This window comes from Lepidochelys kempii, chromosome 1 (assembly GCF_965140265.1).
Source record: "Lepidochelys kempii isolate rLepKem1 chromosome 1, rLepKem1.hap2, whole genome shotgun sequence".
Classification (NCBI taxonomy): Eukaryota; Metazoa; Chordata; order Testudines; family Cheloniidae; genus Lepidochelys; species Lepidochelys kempii.
In genome coordinates, this window is record NC_133256.1 from 312,577,868 (window position 1) to 312,597,480 (window position 19,613).

Consider the following 19,613-nt stretch of genomic DNA (forward strand, 5'->3'; position numbering starts at 1 on the left):
TAGAACGTGACAAAAATCCAGACACAACCATTTAGTCTTGAGAAGCTCCGCCAAGTTGAAATCATCCACACCGCTTTAGTTGTGAAAAATTCCAAAAGGACTAGGATGCATTCTAATTGGAAGGACACTGATTTGCAGATCTCATTTTAAGTTCTCTGCAGTAGGAGTTGGATACAAACCTAACTGAAATTTTCCACAAAACCAATGGTAGGTAAAGTGATCTTACAGCCAAGCTGCCATCACTCTTTCAAGAAATTATTTGAGGAAAGCACAGTTTGCAGTTGCTCAATAGCTTATGAAATAGCTTGTCACAGGAGTTTAATGATTTCTGCAAGAGGAATTGTAAAGATCCTCATTGTAGAAAGCCCCAATTTCTAAAGATACTTTTTCTATTCTTTGTTCAGTAATGATCCAGATTAGAAATACATTCACGGGGAAGTTATGTACAATGAGCCAAAGGTTCAAAGTGCTAGTTTAATATTTCAGGCATTACTGTAGTTACTGAATAACTTGTACAAGGTTGACTTGTTCTAATTCATATGAGTTTATAGAGTTTGATGCACAAGTCGTACAAGCAATTTTACAGGAAGAAATATCCATACTTTATGAAAATATTTTCTTAGAAATAACTCTTCTATCATTTTTTTTCTTCTGTATTCAATTCTCATTTTCCTTATTACCTCAGTTTTCATCATTCTAGTACATTCTTAAGGCATTTCCATACTATAATACTATTCTGTAATGTTGCCTACTTGCTGTTTCTCTTTATGTATCCCATCCTATCTTTGTACCATCAGTTACTGAAAATTTAGTAAACATTAAGAACAAATAAAATTAGTTATATCATGAGTGTAAAAGTTTTAACCTTGTGATTCCAGTGAGGTGTTTGTTTTACATTTTCAACAAATAATAAAAACGTCATAGAATCATAGAATATCAGGGTTGGAAGAGACCTCAGGAGCTCATCTAGTCCAACCCTCTGCTCAAAGCAGGACCAATCCCCAACTAAATCATCCCAGCCAGGGCTTTGTGAAGCCTGACCTTAAAAACTTCTAAGGAAGGAGATTCCACCACCTCCCTAGGTAACGCATTCCAGTGGTTCACCACCCTCCTTGTGAAAAAGTTTTTCCTAATATCCAAGCTAAACTGCCCCCACTGCAACTTGAGACCATTACTCCTTGTTCTGTCTTCTGCTACCACTGAGAACAGTCTAGATCCATCCTCTTTGGAACCTCCTTTCAGGTAGTTGAAAGCAGCTATCAAATCCCCCCTCATTCTTCTCTTCCGCAGACTAAACAATCCCAGTTCCCTCAGCCTCTCCTCCATAAGTCATGTGTTCCAGTCCCCTAACCATTTTTCAGAGTAGCAGCCGTGTTAGTCTACATTTGCAAAAAGAAAAGGAGTACTAGTGGCACCTTAGAGACTAACCAGTTTATTTGAGCGTAAGCATTCGTGAGCTACAGCTCACTTCATCGGATGCATTCAGTGGAAAATACAGTGAGGAGATTTATATACACACAGAACATGAAAAAATGGGTGTTATCATACACATTGTAAGAAGAGTGATCACTTAAGATAAGCTTTTACCAGCAGGAGAGCAGCGAAGGGGGGGGAGAAAACCTTTTGTAGTGATAATCAAGGTGGGCCATTACCAGCAGTTAACAGGAACGTATGAGGAGCGGTGGGGGGTGGGGGAGGAATAAACATGGGGAAATAGTTTTACTTTATGTAATGGCACATCCACTCCCAGTCTCTATTCAAGCCTAAGTTAATTGTATCCAGTTTGCAAATTAATTCCAATTCAGCAGTCTCTCGTTGGAGTCTGTTTTTGAAGTCTTTTTGTTGTAATATTGCGACCTTTAGGTCTGAAATCAAGTGACCAGAGAGATTGAAGTGTTCTCCAACTGGTTTATGAATGTTATAATTCTTGACAACTGATTTGTGTCCATTTATTCTTTTACGTAGATACTATCCAGTTTGACCAATGCACATGGCAGAGGGGCATTGCTGGCACATGATGGCATATATCACGTTGGTAGATGTGCAGGTGAACGAGCCTCTGATAGTGTGGCTGACGTGATTAGGCCCTATATTGGTGTCCCCTGAATAGATATGTGGACACAGTTGGCAACAGGCTTTGTTGCAAGGAGAGGTTCCTGGGTTAGTGGTTCTGTTGTGTGGTTGCTGGTGAGTATTTGCATCAGGATGGGGGGCTGTCTGTAGGCAAGGACTAGCCTGTCTCCCAAGATTTGTGAGAGTGATGGGTCGTCCTTCAGGATAGGTTGTAGATCCTTGATGATGCATTGGAGAGGTTTTAGTTGGGGGCTGAAGGTAATGACTAGTGGCGTTCTGTTATTTTCTTTGTTGGGCCTGTCCTGTAGTAGGTGACTTCTGGGTACTCTTCTGGCTCTGTCAATTTGTTTCTTCACTTCAGCAGGTGGGTATTGTAGTTGTAAGAACGCTTGATAGAGATCTTGTAGGTGTTTGTCTCTGTCTGAGGGGTTGGAGCAAATGCGGTTGTATCGTAGAGCTTGACTGTAGACAATAGATCGTGTGGTGTGGTCTGGGTGAAAGCTGGAGGCATGTAGGTAGGAATAGTGGTCGGTAGGTTTCCGGTATAGGGTGGTGTTTATGTGACCATCGCTTATTAGCACCGTAGTGTCCAGGAAGTGGATCTCTTGTGTGGACTGGTCCAGACTGAGGTTGATGGTGGAATGGGAATTGTTGAAATCATGGTGGAATTCCTCAAGGGCTTCTTTTCCATGGGTCCAGATGATGAAGATGTCATCAATGTAGCGCAAGTAGAGGAGGGGCACTAGGGGACGAGAGCTGAGGAAGCGTTGTTCTAAGTCAGCCATAACAATGTTGGCATACTGTGGGATCATGCGGGTACCCATAGCAGTTCCGGTGATTTGAAGGTATACATTGTCCCCAAATGTGAAATAGTTATGGGTGAGGACAAAGTCACAAAGTTCAGCCACCAGGTTTGCCGTGACATTATCGGGGATACTGTTCCTGACGGCTTGTAGTCCATCTTTGTGTGGAATGTTGGTGTAGAGGGCTTCTACATCCATAGTGTCTAGGATGGTGTTTTCCGGAAGATCACCGATGGATTGTAGTTTCCTCAGGAAGTCAGTGGTGTCTCGAAGATAGCTGGGAGTGCTGGTAGTGTAGGGCCTGAGGAGGGAGTCTACATAGCCAGACAATCCTGCTGTCAGGGTGCCAATGCCTGAGATGATGGGCGTCCAGGATTTCCAGGTTTATGGATCTTGGGTAGCAGATAGAATGCCCCAGGTCGGGGTTCCAGGGGTGTGTCTGTGCAGATTTGTTCTTGTGCTTTTTCAGGGAGTTGCTTGAGCAAATGGTATAGTTTCTTTTGGTAACCCTCAGTGGGATCAGAGGGTAATGTCTTGTAGAAAGTGTCCACGTATCTATTCAGGGGACACCATCACAGGGCCTAATCACATCAGCCACACTATCAGAGGCTCATTCACCTGCACATCTACCAATGTGATATATGCCATCGTGTGCCAGCAATGCCCCACTGCCATGTAGATTGGTCAAACTGGACAGTCTCTACGTAAAAGAATAAATGGACACAAATCAGACGTCAAGAATTATAACACTCATAAACCAGTTGGAGAACACTTCAATCTCTCTGGTCACTCGATTACAGACCGAAAGGTTGCAATATTACAACAAAAAGACTTCAAAAACAGACTCCAACAAGAGACTGCTGAATTGGAATTAATTTGCAAACTGGATACAATTAACTTAGGCTTGAATAGAGACTGGGAGTGGATGCGTCATTACACAAAGTAAAACTATTCCCTCCCCCCCCGCCCCCAGACGTTCCTGTTAACTGCTGGCAACGGCCCACCTTGATTATCATTACAAAAGGTTTTCTTCCGTCCACCCACCCCCCCCACCCCCGCCGCTCTCCTGCTGGTAATAGCTCATCTTAAGTGATCACTCTCCTTACAATGTGTATGATAACACCCATTTTTTCATGTTCTGTGTGTATATAAATCTTCTCACTGTATTTTCCACTGAATGCATCCAATGAAGTGAGCTGTAGCTCACAAAAGCTTATGCTCAGATAAATTGGTTAATCATTTTTGTTGCCCTCCGCTGGACTCTTTCCAATTTTTCCACATCCTTCTTGTAATGTGGGGCCCAAAACTGGACACAGTACTCCAGGTGAGGCCTCACCAATGTCGAATAGAGGGGAACGATCACGTCCCTCGATCTGCTGGCAATGCCCCTACTTATATAGCCCAAAATGCCACTTGTCTTCTTGGCAACAACGGCACACTGTTGACTCATGTCCAGCTTCTCGTCCACTGTAACCCCTAGGTTACAGGTCTCCTTTTCTGCAGAACTGCTGCCTAGCCATTCGGTCCCTAGTCTGTAGCAGTGCATGGGATTCTTCCGTGCTAAGTGCAGGACTCTGCACTTGTCCTTGTTGAACCTCATTAGATTTCTTTTGGCCCAATCCTCTAATTTGTCTAGGACCCTCTGTATCCTATCCCTACCCTCCAGCGTATCTACCTCTCCTCCCAGTATAGTGTCACCTGCAAACTTGCTGAGGGTGCAATCCACACCATCCTCTAGATCATTAATGAAGATATGGAACAAAACCGGCCCGAGGACTGACGCTTGGGGCACTCCACTTGATACCAGCTGCCAACTAGACGTGGAGCCATTGATCACTACCCGTTGAGCCCGACAATCTAGCCATTTTTCTATCTACCTTGTAGTCCATTCATCCAGCCCATACTTCTTTAACTTGCTGGCAAGAATACTGTGGGAGACCGTGTCAAAAGCTTTGCTAAAGTCAAGGAACAACACGTACAATGCTTTCCCCTCATCCACAGAGCCAGTTATCTCGTCATAGAAGGCAATTAGATTAGTCAGGCATGACTTGCCCTGGGTGAATCCATGCTGACTGTTCCTGATCACTTTCCTCTCCTCTAAGTGCTTCAGAATTGATTCCTTGAGGACCTGCTCCATGATTTTTCCAGGGACTGAGGTGAGGCTGACTGGCCTGTAGTTCCCAGGATCCTCCTTCTTCCCTTTTTTAAAGATGGGCACTACATTAGCCTTTTTCCAGTCGTCCGGGACTTCCCCCGATCGCCATGAGTTTTCAAAGATAATGGCCAATGGCTCTGCAATCACATCCGCCAACTCCTTTAGCACTCTCGGTTGCAGCGCATCCAGCCCCATGGACTTGTGCTCGTCCAGCTTTTCTAAATAGTCCCAAACCACTTCTTTCTCCACAGAGGGCTGGTCACCTCCTCCCCATGCTGTGCTGCCCAGTGCAGTCGTCTGGGAGCTGAACTTGTTCGTGAAGACAGAGGCAAAAAAATGCATTGAGTACATTAGCTTTTTCCACATCCGCTGTCACTAGGTTGCCTCCCTCATTCAGTCAGGGGCCCACACTTTCCTTGACTTTCTTCGTGTTGCTAACATACCTGAAGAAACCCTTCTTGTTACTCTTAACATCTCTTGCTAGTTGCAACTCCAGGTGTGATTTGGCCTTCCTGATTTCACTCCTGCATGCCCGAGCAATATTTTTATACTCTTCCCTGGTCATTTGTCCAATCTTCCACTTCTTGTAAGCTTCTTTTTTGTGTTTAAGATCAACAAGGATTTCACTGTTAAGCCAAGCTGGTTGCCTGCCATATTTACTATTCTTTCTACACATCGGGATGATTTGTCCCTGTAACCTCAGTAAGGATTCTTTAAAATACAGCCAGCTCTCCTGGACTCTTCTCCCCCTCATGTTATTCTACCAGGGGATCCTGCCCATCAGTTCCCTGAGGTTGTCAAAGTCTGCTTTTCTGAAGTCCAGGGTCCATATTCTGCTGCTCTCCTTTCTTCCTTGTGTCAGGATCCTGAACTCGACCATCTCATGGTCACTACCTCCCAGATTCCCATCCACTTTTGCTTCCCCTACTAATTCTTCCCGGTTTGTGAGCAGCAGGTCAAGAAAAGCTCTGCTCCTCGTTGGTTCCTCCATCACTTGCACCAGAAAATTGTCCCCTACACTTTCCAAAAACTTCCTGGATTGTCTGTGTACCGCTGTATTGCTCTCCCAGCAGATATCAGGGTGATTGAAGTCTCCCATGAGAACCAGGGCCTGTGATCTAGTAACTTCCGTTAGTTGCCGGAAGAAAGCCTCGTCCACCTCATCCCCCTGGTCCGGTGGTCTATAGCAGACTCCCACCACGACATCACCCTTGTTGCTCACACTTCTAAACTTAATCCAGAGACTCTCAGGTTTTTCTGCAGTGTCATACTGGAGCTGTGAGCAGTCACACTGCTCTCTTACATACAATGCAACTCCCCCACCTTTTCTGCTCTGCCTGTCCTTCCTGAATAGTTTATATCCATCCATGACAGTACTCCAGTCATGTGAGTTATCCCACCAAGTCTCTGTTATTCCAATCACATCATAATTCCTTGACTGTGCCAGGACTTCCAGTTCTCTCTGCTTGTTTCCCAGGCTTCTTGCATTTGTGTATAGGCACTTGAGACAACTTGCTGTTTGTCCTGCTTTCTTAGTATGAGGCAGGAACCCTTCCCTCTCGCGCTCTCCTGCTCGTGCTACCTCCCGATATCCCACTTCCCCACTTACCTCAGGGCTTTGGTCTCCTTCCCCCGGTGAACCTAGATAGAGCCCTCCTCACTAGGTTAGCCAGCCTGCTGGTGAAGATGCTCTTCCCTCTCTTTGTTAGGTGGAGCCCGTCTCTGCCTAGCACTCCTCCTTCTTGGAACATCATCCCATGGTCAAAGAATCCAAAGCCTTCTCTCCAACACCACTTGCATAGTCATTCGTTGACTTCCACGATTCGACAGTCTCTACCCAGGCCTTTTCCTTCCACGGGGAAGATGGATGAGAACACCACTTGCGCCTCAAACTCCTTTATCCTTCTTCCCAGAGCCACGTAGTCTGCAGTGATCCGCTCAAGGTCATTCTTGGCAGTATCATTGGTGTCCATATGGAGAAGCAGGAAGGGGTAGCGATCCGAGGGTTTGATGAGTCTCAGCAGTCTCTCCGTCACATCATGACTCCTAGCTCCTGGCAAGCAGCAGACTTCTCAGTTTTCCCGGTCAGGGCGGCAGATAGATGACTCAGTCCCCCTGAGGAGAAAGTCCCCGACCACCACCACCCGCCTCCTTCTCTTGGGAGCAGTGGTTATGGAACCCCCATCCCTGGGACAGTGCATCTCATGCCTTCCAGTTGGTGGAGTCTCCTTCTGTTCCCTTCCCTCAGATGTATCATCTGGTCCACTCTTCGTATTAGTACCTGTGGAGAGAACATGAAAACAGTTGCTTACCTATATCTGCGTTGCTGGTACATGGACGCTCCCCTTTCTTCTTCTGGAGGTCACATTTCGCCAAATTTCTTCACCATCGTCCTGTCCCCACTGCACAGCCTGCTCTGAATTTTCAGAACATTGTGTCTGTAGAAGCATATCCTGACGTCTGTCCAGGAAATCTTCAGTTTCTCTTATGCAGTGCAGGTTCGATACTTGTTTCTCCAGATCGTGAACCTTCTCTTCCAATATGGAGACCAGCTTGCACTTTGTACAGACAAAGTGGCTTCTGTCCTGTGGAAGAAAGACAAACATGGCACATCCTGTGCAGGTCACAACAGCTGAACACTCCCCATCCATATTACCTTCCTTCTACGAGCTTCCTCAGGAGTTGTAGTGACTACTCAGAGAAGCCAGCAAGATGTAAGCCTCAGTGGGGTCTCCCCAGGCGAACTCCCTCTGTTAGCCTCTCTGCTGTTCACCGCTCAGCTGGTTCGCAGCTGACTGGCTTTTTATAACAGTCAGGCCCACTCAAGGCTCACCTGGAACAAAGCACTCCCAATTCACACTTTTCAAACAACCAGTCAAGCACACAGTCATTGCACCGTTCTACACAAGAGCTAAAGTATTCAACAACTTATTTACTTTTTTTTGACAGATCACGTTTCAGTTTCACTAACATTAACCTTCGGAGAGGAAAAGATGTTTTTTGCATCAGCTACATATCCTTTCTATGACTGTGAAGAAGCAATGAATCTTTCTGCAAATTTGCCGTGAGTATTTTATCTTCTTAACTTAAGTTGTTGCATCATGCTGTATGTGTTCAGGTAACTGAACGGTTTAGTTAAGACAGCTGAATCCTTCTGTAGCAGATCCTCTGGCACAGTCAGCATTCCCTGATAAGTCCTGTTGGCATCCAACTTGCAGACTCAAACTGTAGAATCAGACATCTAAATTATCTGATTTGCAAGCACAAACTTGACCTACCTGGGAGTCCAGGGCTTTCAGACCTCACAGATTCAGGCCCAAAGTTCCTGTGATCCATGTTGTGGCTTTTTCATGCATGCTGCTGTTCAGGAGAGGCAAGTTACCAGACTAGGTTCTTTAATTATTCTCACTATGAAATTGTGAACTCAGCATAGTAGGGATTTTGTAGCAAATTGCTCTACTTTCTATGACTAAAAATGGAGTTTGTTGGGTTTTGGTTTTTTTTACAATGAAATATGAATGTTTAGGACCAAAAAAAAAAAAACCATGGGTCTTGTCATGACCCCTCACGTTATATTTGTAGATGTTATTCCTGTGCAAGCAGTAGATGGAATTGCCGGTGGGACTGGAAGAATCATATCTGTGAAGACTCATCTTTGGAAAAGGATGTGATCAAACAAAATATGGTAAAAATTTAAAATTAGAATAAACAGGTTTTATTTGAACACTTTTTCATATTTTCTTTAGCATTGCTACCAGATCAGTTGGTTGGACTTGGGTATTAAATAAAAATCACGATTCTAAAGTTAACTTCAGAAATGCAATTTTTTTGTGACTCTAAGTGGGGTTGGGAATGTAGAGGTGTGATTAGGGAGGGGAAGCAAGATAGAATAATTTCTTAGGGGATATTTTTGTTCATTTTACTGTTTTGCTTTAATGGGAAGAATAAGATTTCAGGGCTGGGAAAGATAATCATCTACAGCTTTGGCATATGCTGTAGTCATTTTTAGTGTGTCTAATTTGAAAGGGTGTAATCAAATCTGTCACTTTATTTTAAGCATGGAGTTCTTCAAAACAAGAATGCCTTTGTCAAAAGGCTGTTGAAATTTGTTGTGATGGAAGATTTTTATTTTAAATGTTTATCTCCCTAGGAGGAAAAATGCCCACAGTTTCTAAATCCTAACCCTCCAATAATACCAATGGAGTTCCCAACAATAGTTCATTTTGAAGGAAAGAATCTAGAGAATTATCAGGTAAATGAATTAATTCCAAGTAGTCATTTGACTTATAGTTTAATTTCAGCGCTCATCCTAAATTCCTAAGACATTAGTATATGTTTCCTCTGGGTAATGTTACTGCTTTCAAACCCCTCCCATTTAAAATGTATGTGTAACTATTAATTATTGTAGGCTGCCCATAAATGAGTAACCCATGCACTGCCAGGATACATTTTTTTTCTCTGTACTTGCTTTCAGAAATCAAAGGTGAAATAGGAATGAAGCTGAATGAAGGAGAAACTTTATTCACTAAAAGTTCAGTTGCTAAATAGGGACCATATTCTACAGTGATCTTGGCGTAAACCTCCCATTGACGTCAGGATGGATCAAGGGTAGTGTTGGTCCTAGTTTTGTAGATGTGACCCATAGATCATAATTTGGCCACTTGTGCAGAATGAGTTTGATACCCCTGCCAAATGAGTTTGATAGGGGGTACCTGGAATGATGAAAATTTCAGAGCTGGGGACCTGGCAGCTACCAGAACTTTTTTAACCTTTTTCTTGTTGGTTAGTACCCCAGTGGATATCCATTATGTTTCTCCTGGATTGCCTATTTGAGGTGTCTTTGCAATGACAAATGACAGGTCCCTCAAAGGTGAAGGAAGTTTTCCTTTCTTTGTGGTATTTTGAGGTGCCAACCATTATAGTGAGTTTTAATATCTCCATCAAAAATAAGAATGGAAGAGAGGTGCATTCAGAAGAGAGATGAAGATTTGGGATCTCTAGTTCTTATGGCTGATGCCTGTTTATCTCCCAGTGAGCGAGGAGAGAGGATACTTTTGAAAATGCTGTTCATAATTCTTGTAATAGGCTGGGGATGGATGAATCACACACTATAAGATTTTTATTTTGGATTCTTATCTGTACCAAACAAGTTCTTGACCTGGGGACAAATGCTCCTCACTAAATGGAGCTCCTGGTGGAAGCATTTGTTGAAGAGCAAACAATGGATCTTTAGGTTGCTTTAAATAGGGGAAACTGCTGTTTTTCTGTCTCTCTCTTTGAAAAAATTCAGTAGGATGTTAAAGTAAATCCAAGCTATTACAGTACCTCAGGGGAAAACTGCTACCAGAACAAGCAGTTGAGACAGGTGCTGAATTGGGAATTGGCTGCTGGTCAGTTGTTTTACTTTTAAATTCTAAGAGAAAATTTAATCTGAGTACTCAAAAGCCAGGCAGGTTTTCACAATGTGAAGAACTGAAGGCTCCACATTAAAGGTGTGCTAGATAGCCCTCACATACAGTTCAGTTTGTTTTTCCACCATGGAATCTTGGATACAAGATTCTCCTGTCTGGATGTGCCATCCTCTTCTGTAAACATTCATATGTAAACCACTGGTCAGTGTGTGTTGTCCTATATGTTCAAGTCTCTGATAGTCCTCAGTTAGGCAGCTTGGTTGTTTACCTCAAACTGTAGAGATGCATTTTAATTCTGGAGGTGCCTAGTTCAGTCGTTAATGTCAACCAAGATAGCAGTCATCACATACATGTAAACATACACCATTTCCTGGGTTGTTCTGTCAGGAATGTGAGAGGCTGAAACACAGCTTCAGCAACATAATTTGAAGATTATTGAAAAAAATTATTGTGTATTGTAGTATAAAGTGGAGATGAGTAAGGAAAGTGTCAGGCAATATTCCTTTAGAAAGAAGATCTCTGATGAAATTTAGCAATTGGATGAGTATAAAAACCTTGTACAACTTGGAGTAAGGCAGTCCTTTGTGTGTCTTGGGGTTGGGTGAATGGTGTCTGAGGTGAAAGAGTGGTTTTTAGAGCTAGTCAGGAAGTTATTTTTGCTTTCCTCAAAATTTCCTGTAGTGAAATATTTGAGGAAATATTTTAAGGTAGAATATTCTTTAGCAGCTTCTGGTGGGGTTTGTTTTTGTTTTTTTGTTAAAAAATACAGTCAGTGGAAAGCAGACACTTCAATGAAAATTCATTTTGTCAAAAATCCAATTTTCCATTAAAAAAAAAAAACCAATTTTAACAGAAAACTTTAGACCACCCTAGAGGCCTTGTCTTCATGGCTTTGATGTTTAAATGCATTGGTCAGGGAGCCTTGTTTTTAGTTTCTGTAAATAAATCTTGTTCACTATATTGAAGACATTTTGATCTATTCAGCAGTGAAGTCCTGGGACATTCTCCTGCCACTGCCTTTATTTATTTATTTAAAGCTTCAGGAGAAGCCTTTTTGGAGCTTGGTAGCCCATTTTCCTCCCTTGGTAGCCCATAAGATCTTGTTATGTGGAGGAAAAGGTCCTTCTCCCTTAATAATATTACAATGCTCTTGGGATTTGCAGTGGAGGGCATTGCCTCCTGTGTCTGTCCTCACACCCAGCCCTTCCATGAATCTTCTGGTGGATGAAAGACTGTCCTCTCCGGCTCTCCCCATTTTTGTCATGGATAAAGTACAACAGGAAGAGAAAACCATTGCTGCTTCTTGCTACTGCTATTAGTTACATAAGCCTTGTGACCCCCAAAGCTAGCTATGACTACTGCTTTTGAGCCACAGCTACATATAAAACAAATTTGGGCATCTCTTAGGCCTCAAATTATTTGGATGGCAGCAGCCGGAGAAGGTGATTTACCTACCCTTGCAACAGGACTGGAGAGTTGAGTAACCAAAACACCTGATCTTATCCCTGTCAGTGCTGAGCATCATATTGCTTATTTACTTTTTATTAAGCTCAGTGGTACTGTAAAAATTCTAAGCTGACCATTTCTCTTGTATAGGGAAGATCTTTTAAGATTGGAAATGACCAGTTTGAATTTGAGGCTCCTGTTGACAAATCAAATGATGGAAATTTCTCATTCAAAACCAAAGAGGTAAATATTAAAAAAAATTGTTTGTTTAAAAAAGATATAAAATGTTTTGTCCTGTTGTAATACAGAGTATGTGCACGTGGCTGGCCTTCAAAGGAGATAAACCCTAATTACAGACCTGTAATGAAGGTTCTTCTCCTTCGCCCAAAGGCAAAAGCCTACAACTTTTGGAATTGTAGTTCCTGAATTCCCTAGTCTTTTTTTCTTCCTGTTAGCTGTGATTTCAGCATGTATGCAGCTCATGCATTCATTAAACTGTGCCTATGGAAACTCTGGGCCATATGATTTTGATTCAGCTTGGTCAGCCTGATCGAATATTGGACTTAGAGACAGGGCTCCTGAATTCTTCCCTGCCACTGACTCATTGACCTTCCTGTGATTTCGTTTCTCGGTCTGTAAAAATTTCACCGTTCACTGGAATTAAGTGCACTCAGTCTCTGGGTGCCTTTTCAGAAAAGAGAAAATGTATGCAAAGTTCTATTATTCTGTTTACCAAGTTATAAATTAGACTTATAGACTTTATCCTGCTCAGGAAAACTCCTGAGTAAATAAGCTGAAGGCCTACTAGCTCACCTCACAAGATTCTTTTTTTCTTTTGAGGATTGATTAATGTCTATGCAGCTGTTACACTGATTTATATGATAAGTGTTTTCTTCTTCGTCTCCCCCACTTTTTGAGGCCTCATATTATGACCATCTTCTTTTAAATACAAGAAGTATGATTTGTTTCAAAGCCTCTGAATGCTAGTCCTTATTTAGCCAGAGTGTGTATAGTTAGGAAGAGGGAGGGTGCTACACTGTTGAAGAAATATCAGACCTTTCCTTAGCACATTGAGTGATTATGCTATATTGTCAGGAATAATACATCCTGCTGGCTTGGGAAGGAAGAGTTTAACACAGGGGTGGGCAAACTTTTTGGCCCAAGGGCCACATCAGGGTTGCAAAACTATATGGAAGGCCGGGTAGGGAAGGCTGTGCCTCCCCAAACAGTCTGGCCCCCACCCCCATCCACCCCTCCCACTTCCCACCCCCTGACTGCCCCCCTCAGAACTCCTGACCCATCCAACCTCCCCACACACACACACACTCTTTTGTCCCCGACCGCCCCCTTCTGGGACCCCCTGCCCCTAACCACCCCCTATCCGACCTCCCCTTCTCCCTGTGCCCTGACTGCCCTAACACCCATCCACCCCCTTGCCTCCTGACAGGCCCCTGGAATTCCCACACCTATCCAACCCCCCGCTCCCCCCGCCGTTCCCTGTCCCCTGTTCACCACCCCCAGAACCCCCGACTCATCCAACCCCCCCCGTTCACCATCCCCTGACCACCACCCCCAGAACCCCCGACCCATCCAAACCCCCGTTCACCATCCCCTGACCACCACCCCCAGAACCCCCGACCCATCCAACCCCCCCGTTCCCCCATCCCCTGACCACCACCCCCAGAACCCCCGACCCATCCAACCCCCCCGTTCACCATCCCCTGACCACCACCCCCAGAACCCCCAACTCATCCAACCCCCCAGCTCCTTGTCCCCGACTACCCCCTCCCAAGATCCCCCTCCCCTAACTGCCCCTCGGGACCCCCCCCATCTGACCCCTCACTGTCCCCTGACAGGCCTCCCATGCCTATCCAACTGCTCCCCGTCCCCTTACCGTGCCACTCAGAGCAAGCAGGAGCTGGAGCCAGTCACACCACTGTGCTGCCCGGCAGGAGCGACAGGCCAGAGTGCAGGCAGCCCAGCAAGCTGAGGCTGCGGGGAGTGGGGACAACAGAGGAAGGGCAGGGGCTAGCCTCACTGGCCGTGAGCTCAAGGGCCAGGCAGGACAGTCCTGCAGGCTGTAGTTTGCCCACCTCTGGTTTAGCAAGTCTAAAGCTGGCAATTTCAAGGAGTTACTGAAACTCTCTAAATGCAATATGCTAGCTACTTGGATACTTACCTCTAAATATAAATCAGATCATGAAAATTGATGATCCAATGGCAACTCAGTACTGCTCTCCATTAACCCTTCTAGGTTCTGATTGTTATGAATTAAGTTAATTACCAAAAGTTTCGCTCAATACATTTGGCTAAGAACAGAAACAGAGCATAGATTTGAAATGTTTTAGATGCTTTCTGAATCCTCATAGATCATGTTAAGAATTATGCGACACAAAAATTAACCTTCCGAATTAAAATAAGCAGATGCAAATGTCTTCCTGTGTCATCTTTTTCCAGTTTTCCTATGGCGCAAATGAAACTCTACCACTTAATCTGTTCATTAAAACAGATAAGGTCAAGATTGACAGTAAACTCATGGGTAAGTATGAATTATGGGACTCATGGGGAGTGAAATTACAGTAAATTGAGATTTATTCCCATAATAAATTTTATCTTCATGACTCCAAGAATGTAACCGTCTCAAGTTTTACTGGTTTTAGTAAAGCATGTAATTAAATGACAGGGCAAAAGTGTTAATACAGCTGCATAAATTAAATGTCAATGTTGATAACATCTTTAAAATTTTATATATTTAAAGTTTTATATAAAAAATATCTTTAAATCTGATTCTGCTCTGAAAAGCAACTCTTTTAAAAATGGCATTGTGAGGTTCCCTTGTTATATCTCAATAATATGATAGCAAACTTAGTCCCTTCCTGGGTAAAAAGGTGGCTTTTCTTACTGTCATCTCTACAAACCTCACCAGAGATCTGAAGTCTAAAACTGTGTTCTGGCTCATGCATCGTCATCAATGATAGATTCTGCAGTCTTCAGTTTGGTTGACAATGAAAAGCCACAGAAGTATTCTGTGGCAACAAAAAGTATGCAAAGTCACGAGCCCTGCCATAAATGACTTTTTCATTTAGTTAAATTTATTTATTTATTCCAATTTATGATGGCACAAAAAATGTTTGTTAAATCTATGGTCCTGGTCTTGTAAGCTACTAGGTGCTGGCAGAGCTCCAGTGAAAACAATGGGCTCCATGTGGGTGCCCTGATACCCCACCTCCCCCATAACAGTTCTCAGATTAAGATCTGCAAACACTTTTTACCAGATATAGTGCTTGTTACTACGAGTCCATATGAATGAGACTAATGTCACTCATGAGTAATGTCCCCATGCAGATAAATATCTTTATACATTATTCCTGGTATATAATAATATTTAAACAGTTTAATTTTGTATAGGCAACACAGAAGCAGTGGAGTTTGAGGGATTACCCTATGTTGCCTCTGCATGGCTGAGAGCAGTTGTTAACTCGTGCCATTTCTTGTCCTCTTATGGGGAAATCACATTGTAACAGTGCAGCATCAACATTTCCATTCCAAAGAATTATGATGTTATAAATCCAGAATCTTACAGGATCTGGTGCAAAAGAAAGAAAGAAAGAAAGAGAAAAAAGGAAGCAGTGTTATTATTAAAGGAAGGCTCTTGTTCAAATACACATCTACAATAATCACAAAGGCTGAAAAATACTGGCAAAATGTCTTTTTTTTTCTCTTTTGTATGAATGTTTTTATCCAAATTCTCCCTTGCTTTAAAATGTCCTTACCGTGTGAAGTCCATAGCATAATGTTTTTTAAACATCACATTGCACCTTGAAAGGAACTGACTTTGGAGGAATGGACTTTGCTCAGAAGGTACTCAATTATTTCAATTCCAGCACTTTTGAACTCTCCAGTGTGTAAAAAAAAAAAAAAAAAGCCTCTTCTTTGTACAACACAAATACTAAGTTATGATAGCATTTTAAATCTCAGACCACTGGGGGCTTTTGAACAGTATGAAATCCAATATATCTATCCTTTTCATGTTTTTGTCCTTGTTACCAGTTACTTCACAGCTTGGATCTAAAGGTGATGGATAAGTCTGAATCTAATGAGTGGATTGCTGCTCCTATATTTAATGATTTGGTCAGGGAGTGAAGGATTGTTTAATACTTAAGACTCTGTCTTTCCCTGTCCCTTTCACACCTCTGGGTGTAAGAGACTTCAAGATGTTGCTGTGCTGCCTTGGTTTGCAGAGAAAGGGAGCGAGACTCCTGTTCTAGCCAATGAAGGATGACGAAGTAATTCAGTAAATATGTTCCTTTGCTTTGTCAGGTTGTCATGTGGTGGTGTGGGTGGAGATTGTAGGGTGTGTGGAGGCAAAGGGAGGAATTAACAACCCCACTTGTTAAAGTTCCTGTGCAAACTATTACCAGTTTATGAGTGCTGGATTAAGAAAGCAATCTGTTACATCTTGCAAATTATGTTCATGTTTGTAGATGTGGGAAAAGCTTTCCCTGCTGCAGCCTGTGCTGTCTGTTCCAAGGATAAAGGGAAGTGTTAATTCTCTTGTTAAAGTGGGGTTGTCAGTCTGGCACCTTTTCCCCAGCACTAAATTTGCTTTTTTTTTTTAATTGCAGAATGAATGAGTAAATAAATACTGTTTAAAATGACTCAGTGACTGAGAGGCTCCATATCTAAGTGGTTTTCAGACCAAATTAGCTAGGTGTACAAGTAAAAAGAGACTCTCCTCACCCCTCCCATAACTCTTAATACTGCAAACTCAACATGAAATCTCAGTCAAGTTAGGTCTTTTCCTACTGTTTCATCATTAGCAGTAACAAGGGTCCTGCAGCCCACCGTAGGCACCCAGCGACCACCAGTCCAACCCCATTACATTGAATGGGTTCACACTGGTACAACTGGTTGAATTATAGAAACTATCATTGATAGTGCACAAGAAGGAGTAAAATCCAGGTCTTTCACTCTCAACTGTATTAATGCTGCACAGTAATGAAAATGGGTTTCAGAGGAACAGCCGTGTTAGTCTGTATTCGCAAAAAGAAAAGGAGTACTTGTGGCACCTTAGAGACTAACCAATTTATTTGAGGAAGTCACCAGCTGGGGCTCTGAATACACGCGGCAAGCACATCTGCTGTTTAGAAGGTGCTGTTTTTAAAAAGGCACTCTCCACGGAAGAACCATACTGACGTCATTCAATGTACGTGTTGCAGAGAGACTGGCTCTACTGGGCACCATTATATTGTGCATGCCTAACAAAGACATCACTGCACTACTGAGGACAGAGATGGAGAAAATGTGTTTTTACATTACTATTGAGTTAGAAAAGTAATCTGATATGGTAGCCTCTTGGAATTAGCATTAAAAACCTATTGCTGTTACTTCAGTGCCTAATTGCTTATTATTAAATTAAGTATCTTCTGTTATTCTTTTCCAGTAAATAAAAGTGCACTGAAATGGTAGAAGTTGGAGAGTAATTTAGCTGATGCTCTACCCAGAGTTCTAATCCTCTAGGAGCTAAAGAAGGGCAAGTGCATGCCCTTTTCAGTCAGACCTTTTGAGGATGGACTTAACCTATGCATTCCAAAAGCAGCCATTCTCCTCTCCCTCCCAAACCTCCTTCCTCAGCCTCCATTCAGCAATGATTACTTGCTGCACTTCACTCTAAGGAAGTACCTTCCTCCAGTGCTTTCATTAATATCACTTGGTAAACTGACTAGCAAGAAGAAAGATCTCTACAGGGTTGCTTGCACTGCTTACGTACCCCTTCTGTCCTGAGATGGTGTGGCACCTCTTCAACCTATCCAGTTTCCACTATAGTAGCTATCAAGTGCATGTCCAAAAGCTGTCTTCCAAACCTGGGCTTTTCTCATGGTGCTGTAATGCTTGGCTGCGTAGCTAGGCTTGAGCTTTACGTACTAAGGGTGATTTTGTGTGCTGATTATGTATCACAACAGAGACTAAGGGCCTATCTCTGTGGTCTTGGCAAAGCACATTGAAGGGGTATGATTTGTAGAGCACTCTGTGCACTTTAACATAAACTAGGTACATTTTAGTTTGTGCCAGCAGGGTCTACATGGAGCAGTTAGAGCGGTTCTATCCTTCTAATCTGTTTTGCTGTACTGCACAGACAACCCTAAGGTCTAAGGTAAACTTTGCTTCTCTGGGACTGTTGCTGCATGGTTCAATAAAAGGAGCACTGTTCAGTAGCTAGCCAGCATGACAGTTGTGCTACAGTCTCTATGGGATGATTGGCTGTGTTAGTTGCTAGGTTACACATTGGGATTTAACTGCATTTTTTGCAGAAGGGACAGTGCATACTTAGGGGGTGGCAACTCAGAAGGAAAAGAATTGAAAACCATGAGACAGTTCACTTACTAAAAGGGAATAATTTTAAGGCCAGGAATAAATTAAGGAGAACTGCCTTGGTATTCAAAAACGACTAGATTGCTTCCATGGAGATTTTTAAAGTGTTGGCCTAGAAAATCCTGAATGACCTGGGAGCACCCTACATGAGAGACTCTCTCTCCCTGTGATACACTGATACATTTGTGATCAGCAGAGGTGCTGATGCTAGATTACCCTCAATACTATAGAGGAGGCCTTCTTCTTGGGAATTTGGACTCTGGAATACCCTCCTCTCTTCTCCTATCGGAAATAGCCTGGATTTTTAATAACTTTCAGTACACCTGAAAGGCCCGTTTGTTTCAGCTGGCCTTTGAATAGATGTATAGGCTGATGTACGGGGGTTGTAGTATTTGAAGAGCTACTCCCTGGTACAATGGGTGAACAGATTGAGCTGTATTTGGATTTCTAATTTTAAATAATTGGTAGGTTGTTCAAAGCCTGTGCATGGAAGCTTTTATTGTGCTAAATTGGCAGAAAGTAAATAAGTAAATAGAGCTTCTTGGTTCTCAGTAAATACCTTTTATGTAGTTAAATACACTGTGCTCTGGGCAGGATTGGCCTATTGAATGGGAAGACTCTGGCCACAGCATTATGGTTTTTCTTCCCCATCATCTTGTTAAAAGAGAGCATATCCTTGAAACAATAATTGGCTTGACACTGCACTTGTACATCTTTTTATAATTGTCATTTTAGTGACTTTATACAACTGCTCTTATGGCCGAAGTGACTGCAGCTTATGTCTTGCGGCTGATCCTGGCTACAAATGCGTCTGGTGTGAAGAAGAGGGAAAGCCAAGCAAGTGCATTTATGAGAACCTGTGTAAAGCTTCTCCTACGAACACATGCCCTCATCCCGTCATTACTCAGGTAAGATTGTTTTTTTTGCCTACCAATGTATTGTCTTTTCATGAAGAAAACATTGCATACTGAAAGAAGTGTTTCTCAAAGCATTTAAGTAAGTTTTTAAATTAGCTGCCAGGAGTTGGTATTGGCGTGGTGTATCTGCAAAGCTTGCTAACAAGAGAGATCTACCACATTGTACCATGCTAGCAGTACTTACTTAAACATGGTGATTGGTACCAGGGAGTTAGCATGGTTTACTTGACTAGTATGGATTTATTCTTATCTGAGCTCTGTGTTACCCAAGCATGCTGTAGAGCACACTCTACACCAGTGCTCTCCAACATTTTTACACCCAAGATCACTTTTTGAATTTGAGGGCAACCCAGGATCTACCCTGCCCTTTCCCTGAGGCCCCACCCCTTCCCCAAAGCCCCGCCCCACTCATTCCATCCCCCCTTCTCCGTCACTC

The 19,613-nt window shown here is 42.9% G+C and overlaps 1 protein-coding gene across 8 annotated transcripts in view; it reads left to right on the forward strand.

Moving 5' to 3' along the window:
- PLXNB2 (plexin B2) overlaps positions 1 to 19,613 on the forward strand; it is a 325,762-nt gene that overhangs the window by 253,158 nt on the left and 52,991 nt on the right. For all 8 annotated transcript variants that reach the window (XM_073328266.1, XM_073328265.1, XM_073328269.1 and 5 more), the window contains 6 exons: positions 7,981 to 8,095; positions 8,614 to 8,716; positions 9,182 to 9,283; positions 12,039 to 12,131; positions 14,346 to 14,427; positions 18,996 to 19,168. In XM_073328266.1, the coding sequence (XP_073184367.1) occupies positions 7,981 to 8,095; positions 8,614 to 8,716; positions 9,182 to 9,283; positions 12,039 to 12,131; positions 14,346 to 14,427; positions 18,996 to 19,168 (668 nt within the window). The remainder of the gene's footprint in view (positions 1 to 7,980; positions 8,096 to 8,613; positions 8,717 to 9,181; positions 9,284 to 12,038; positions 12,132 to 14,345; positions 14,428 to 18,995; positions 19,169 to 19,613) is intronic.